This window comes from Terrapene carolina, unplaced genomic scaffold, assembly GCF_002925995.2.
Source record: "Terrapene carolina triunguis isolate 2854851 unplaced genomic scaffold, T_m_triunguis-2.0 Scaffold30253, whole genome shotgun sequence".
Taxonomy (NCBI): domain Eukaryota; kingdom Metazoa; phylum Chordata; order Testudines; family Emydidae; genus Terrapene; species Terrapene triunguis.
The window spans coordinates 1-5,454 of NW_020694604.1; the positions used below are offsets into that span (position 1 = coordinate 1).

At 63.4% G+C, this 5,454-nt stretch overlaps 2 protein-coding genes across 2 annotated transcripts; one reads left to right on the forward strand and one right to left on the reverse strand.

Moving 5' to 3' along the window:
• The first annotated feature begins 74 nt into the window (after window positions 1-74).
• Window positions 75-2,858, forward strand: SLC50A1 (solute carrier family 50 member 1). The gene is made up of 6 exons (XM_026662779.2): window positions 75-325; window positions 891-968; window positions 1,216-1,339; window positions 1,562-1,723; window positions 2,007-2,126; window positions 2,419-2,858. Exons 2-6 carry the CDS (start codon window positions 907-909, stop codon window positions 2,518-2,520), a joined length of 570 nt encoding a protein of 189 aa, XP_026518564.1. The 5' UTR covers window positions 75-325; window positions 891-906; the 3' UTR covers window positions 2,521-2,858.
• Window positions 2,859-5,001: 2,143 nt separating this feature from the next.
• Window positions 5,002-5,382, reverse strand: DPM3 (dolichyl-phosphate mannosyltransferase subunit 3, regulatory). The gene has a single exon (XM_024224242.2). The coding sequence runs from the start codon at window positions 5,349-5,351 to the stop codon at window positions 5,073-5,075; it is 279 nt and encodes a 92-aa protein (XP_024080010.1). The 5' UTR covers window positions 5,352-5,382; the 3' UTR covers window positions 5,002-5,072.
• Window positions 5,383-5,454: the final 72 nt, after the last annotated feature.

The following is a 5,454-nucleotide window of genomic DNA, read 5'->3' on the forward strand; positions in this document are numbered from 1 at the left end:
GCTATGGGTTACTAGGGACTGGGGGGGCTGGGCTGGGCTGCTATGGGTTACTAGGGACTGGGGGGTGGGCTGGGAAGAGCTATGGGTTACAAGAGGCTGTGGATTACTAGGGCCTGGGGGGGGCTGGGCATCGCTGTGGGTTGGCAGCACAGGTGTCGGCCCTTCTCAGCCCTATGGACACAGAAACTTACCCCTGGGGGCTCCCTCCTTTCCCAGTGGTTACCCTGCCCCCAGCCCGGTGAGGTAGCCGTGACTCACATGGGCAGCACCTGGCATGCCTGGGCCTCTGCAGTTTGACCAACACCGAGCTGTCATCGATCACGAGGTTTTTTAAAAGAGCGACTTCGGGACCATTTCTTTGTTGCCCGGGGCTGGGGGGAGGCGGGTTCTGTTTGCCAGCATTTCTCTGCAGCCGTGAGGGCTGGGAATTTGCGCCTTGCCGGCGCTAGGAAGTTATCCCGATTTATCCATCCCACTGCAGCTGGTTCACGCGGCCCCGAGTGCGGACGCAGCGCTAGCAGGTGGAGGCACTGCCAGCGCTGGAGGTATCCCGTCAGGGAGGGGTGAGCTGGCTGGGCAGGAGGCCCCATCACTCCAGGGGGACTGGCCCGTCCCTAGGGCTGCACCAGTCACTAGAGTGGTATAAAATCCTAACGCAGCTGGGCGCTGCCCCAGGGCAACGGTGGGTCCAGAGCGGGCCCCACCAGTCCTGTAACCATCTGACATCAAGGCTGAAAAACGCCAAACGGCAGCACTGCTTCTGGGTGGCACCCTGGTCACAGCCACTGCGGCTATGCCCTCTCAGACTCGGGGGGTTGGGCCAGGATGGGGGGTTGGGTCCCCTCAGACTTGGGGGGATGGGAGGCATTTCACACGTGTCTTATCCCTAGGACTGACCTGCGCCAGATGTTTCAGACACAGAGCGTGGAGAATATCCAGTTCCTGCCCTTCCTTACCACCGATGTAAAGTATGTCCAGCCAACGCTGACTTGAGGGGACAGAGGGGGCGCAGGCCGGAGGGTCATGTGGTTGATGGAGTTGGGGCTCAAGTGGAGGGGGGCTTGGACAACAGCTGGGCAGGGCACTTTTTCCAGCGGCTTGTACAGTGGGGGGAGCACATGCTCTGGGAGGTTCACGTGCAGGGATGTGCTCGAGGGGCTCCCCACCCCACAGGCAGCCGCGCCGGTGACCACCCAGCCTGGTCTCCCCTTGCAGCAACTTGAGCTGGCTGAGCTACGGGTGCCTGAAGCAGGACTGGACGCTGATCACCGTGAACACCATCGGGGCGGCGCTGCAGACCCTTTACATCCTGGTGTACTTCTACTTCAGCCCCGAGAAGGTGGGTGGAGAGCAAGTCCCTCCCGCCTGCCAGGCTCCCGGGGGCTGGCATGGGTGGGAGGTGCCGGGGGAACGGGCGGGCTCGGAGGGATGCCTGTGAAAGGGAGGAGTTGGCATGGGGGGGGGGGGGGGCGGGGGGCGGGGTCCGGCAGTGGCATTTCTTGGGAGGGGGTTTCCTGTGTCTTCGTGTGATTGGCCCTGACTGCCCTCTTCCCTCCCCCAGCGCCGGGTTCTGCTGCAGAGCGTGGCCCTGCTGGGGGTGCTGATCCTCGGCTACTGTTACTTCAACCTCCTGATCCCCGACGTGGCCGTGCGCCTGGCCCGCCTGGGGCTCTTCTGCAGCGTCTTCACCATCAGCATGTACCTCTCACCCCTGGCTGACCTGGTGCGTGCGGCTCCCTCGGGGGGAGCCTGCCTAGCTGGGGCGCTGGCCTGGGGCATGGGCTGCCTCACTGGGGGGGCGTTCTGCTGGTTCGGGGCAGAGTAGCACATGCTGGGGCCTTTGGGGTGGGGGAGCCCAGAGGAGATCCTGGTGGGTCGCTCAGCTCTGGTTCGTCCTTGACCCCACGGCCTTGCAGGAGACAGCTGTTACTCCGGGAGGGGCCCTGGCTGGGGTCTGCAGGAAGCTCCCCAGTGCCTGAGCTTAGGCCCTTCTGTGTCCCCTGCAGGCCAAGATCGTCCGGACCAGGTCGACCCGGTGCCTGTCCTTCCCGCTGACTGTGGCCACCTTCCTGGCCTCAGCCAGCTGGACGCTGTACGGCTTCCAGCTCAGCGACCTCTACATCATGGTGAGTGCGGTGGGGCGGGAGGGCTGCCCTGGGAATCCTGGGGGGCGGGCCCAGACCCCCAGCGAGCACTGGGCGCTGTTCGCGAGCCGTCCCGTGGAGCCCCCTGCGCTGCCTCGTGACCCACGCTCAGGGCGACGGATACTGGCAGGCAGCCGATACAGCTTCCCCGTGACACGTGGCTGATGGAGCAGCTTGGGGGGAGGAGGGGGCATGGGGGACAGTAAAACTGCTGCAAGATTTATAGCGCTCCTCTCTCTGTGCCCCCCTCCCCCCCCATTCCCTTCCCACTCAGGTCCCTAACATCCCCGGGATAGTCACCAGCATCCTGCGGTTCTGGTTATTCTGGCAGTTCCCTCCGGACCAGGACAAGCTCTACAAGCCCCTGCAGGCCTGAGACCTGGAACCTGCCGTCTCCGCCGTCCTGGGGCAGGAAGGAGCCTCACTGAGCCCTGGAGGTGGGGAGCCGGCGGCAGGTGCAGACCCAGCTCCTTGGCTCAAGGGCCAAATGATTCTGCCCCGACCCCGTATGTTCACTGACCAATGAAGGGAGGAGCCAATGCTCACACTGTGATTCTACCGCCCTTGCCCCTGCCAGCCACCCCTTAGGCCTGCCTTAGCCAAAGAGCCTACACGGGTACTGCCCCCTGCCTGGGGCTCTGAGGGGTCACGGCTGCCTTCCCAGCTGCCCCTTGCCGCAAGGGATGCCCCCCCCCCCCCCCCCCCCCCCTCCTCCCGCCCTTCTCCTTTTTCATTAGTTTGCTTGATTGGGAATAGTGCCTTTGACACTGCAGCAGTGCCCCAGCCTCCCCCATGCCTCTGGCCAGCTCTGGGGTGGGGACTCTCTTCCTCCCTGCTGTGCTCAACCATTCCAGGGGGGCTGTGGTGGGAGCCAAGTGCGGTGCTGGGGGGCTGCCCTCTTCTCTGTTGGGTGCCTTGTTTTGTATTGCTGTTTTGTATGAGCATAAGTGCCTTTTAATAAATCAAAGCCAGAGTGTGGTGCCTGTTTCCTCAGCTCTGGGCACTCCCAGGCACGGAGAGCAGGACGGGGCTGTGGAGGGCCTGCACCCCCCAAAACTTGGTGGGTACAGGTGAGGATACAACCAACAGCCCAGGTGCACTCAACCCCCCAGCTCTGGTGCTGTTACTGGGAACTGGGGGCCCCTCCCAGCTCCGTTTGAGGCAGAGGAGAAAGAGGGAGAGGAGGGCTACCCTATGGCCTGACCCTGCAAGTCCCCCCCACCCCTCAAGTCAATGGGTGCCCTGTCCCGGGAAGCCCTGGAGGGTCACATGGGACATTGTGTCCAAACACACGGGCACCTGGGCAACAGCCTGCTGCTACTGGGGGCCGAAGGGACAGCCATGTTTGGATCAACCTGCTCCAAAGAGCAGCTCCCCCTCCCCTCAGGCCTGCGCTGACGGGGCTGTTCTGATCCTGGCCGAGAGGATGGGGTGGCTGCTGGCAGATCTGACCTCCTGTTACCTGGCAACATGCAAGATGTGCAGGATCATCCTGGCGAGGGCAGCTCCTCTCTGCCCTGGGCTGGGGCTCGACAGAGTCTGCTGCTGGGAGTCCCTATTGGGCTCCATCAAGCCCCCTCCCTCCGTAGCCACCCTGCAGGGCCCCAGCCAGGGTCACACTGGGACCCGGGGAGTGTGCCTCAGCTGAGCCAGCTGCTGAAGGCCGTGGCTAGGCACTGCCAGGCCACGACTAGCCACACACAGGCAAGACTGCAACGAATTGGCTGTCCCGCCTTCCTTGCTGCCACTGTTGCTCAGGAAGCAGCTAATTAGTCGCTCCTGCTAATTAGCCCCATTCCTGCCTTTGATATCAACTGCTCCTTTCGCAGAAGGATGTGCAGCCAACAATTAAGAACAAGAAAGTCCTTTGGCTGGTATGCAAGGAACCCAGGGAGTCTGCCAGGGAGGCAGCCCCACCCTTCTGGCTGCGGGGAGCCTCATGGGCCCTGCAGCAGGGCCTGTGCCAGCCAGGGAGACTGCCCATGGATGAGGCTGTTGGGCTGCTCAGGAGCAAGGGATTCCCTGAAGGAAGCAGCCTCCCCATTCGCCTTCTGGAGGGCAGGGGGCTGTACAAAACCCTGCTGAACTTGATCATCGAAAGTCACTGGGCCATGGAAGCAAGGTTCTCGCCCTGGAAACGACAACTCCTCCCACGTCCCCGGGCCAGCAGCGTCACCCAGCGCCCAGACAGCATGCTGGAGCCTGAGCTGGGGGGGCTGCAGCCTTGGCATTCAATCTGATTGACAGCCCCCCACAGCCCTGATTTAATGCCCACTGACTGCTGAGAGCCATGGAGGGGCTCTGGAGAGAGGGGAAGGTAGAGGAGTCTCTGCAGCTTCCCGCTCCGAGTAACCAGGGGAGTCGGTGTGCGGGGTGTAGGCAGCTTGGGCTCAGACAGTCGCCTGGGGGTGGCTAGCCCGAGCAGTGCCACCCTCAGGGGACTGAAGGAGACAGTACAGGATTACCCACCTCCCTAGGACAGTGCTCAGGTCCTCGCTTGCACCCTGCATCTGACACAGAGCAGCACAGGGCTCCCTGCCGCTGACTCAGAGAGAAGAGCACCCGTCAGTGAGTCACCCGCAGCAGCACGTGGGTGATTCCTGGGACTCTCATCCAAACCCTGGCCCTGTCTGCTCGTGAGAGCAGCTAGGAACCGCACCGGGGGGCCTGGCTGCAGGAGTGAAGGGAGTCCCCAAGCAGCAAGCTGCTGCACTGACTGCCTCTAGTTACCATCACCCTCTCGTGCACCCAGCGCCACGTGCCACCTGCCCTGTTCTCCTGCCGCAGCAGGCACCCACCCAGAGCCCACCCTGCCATGGCCCTTCCCCAGGCTACCAGGCTCAGCTACACACACTGATTCTTTATTGTGCTAAGCCAAGCGAGGGGAGCGGCCCAGCTCCCTGGGGTGCAGCCTCCCCACCCCGCGGGTCAGAACTTCAGCCCTCGCTGGCTCAGGTCCGCTCGGGCCTCTCTGATCTGCTCCTGAAGTTCCTTCGCCGCAGCCTCACAGTCATTGAACGTAGCCAGACGGTAGCCAATGGTCGCCAGGGAGTAGCAGCCAAAAGCCACCAGCAGGTACACGGGGAAAGGCCAGAGCACCTGCTGGCAGGGCAGAGGGAGGTGGAGGCCCAGGGGGTCTAAGGCCAGGGTGGCCCAGGCAGTGCCCAGCAGGGCCAGTCCGCACAGCCACTGCGCCAGCTTGGTCATGGTGCGCAGCCGGGTCTCTGGGCGCAGGATGGGCTGCAAGAGAAGCGCGGAGAGCAGGTGAGCAACAGAGAGCGTCGGGGCTGAGATCCCGATAGCCCCCCCC

Coding starts and splice junctions, on each gene's coding strand:
- DPM3 (XM_024224242.2), bottom strand. CDS start 5,351: ATGACCAAGCTGGCGCAGTGGCTGTGCGGACTGGCCCTGCTGGGCACT.
- SLC50A1 (XM_026662779.2), top strand. CDS start 907: ATGTTTCAGACACAGAGCGTGGAGAATATCCAGTTCCTGCCCTTCCTT. Junction 969..1,215: donor TTCCTTACCACCGATGTAAA/GTATGTCCAGCC, acceptor CTCCCCTTGCAG/CAACTTGAGCTGGCTGAGCT. Junction 1,340..1,561: donor TCTACTTCAGCCCCGAGAAG/GTGGGTGGAGAG, acceptor TCCCTCCCCCAG/CGCCGGGTTCTGCTGCAGAG.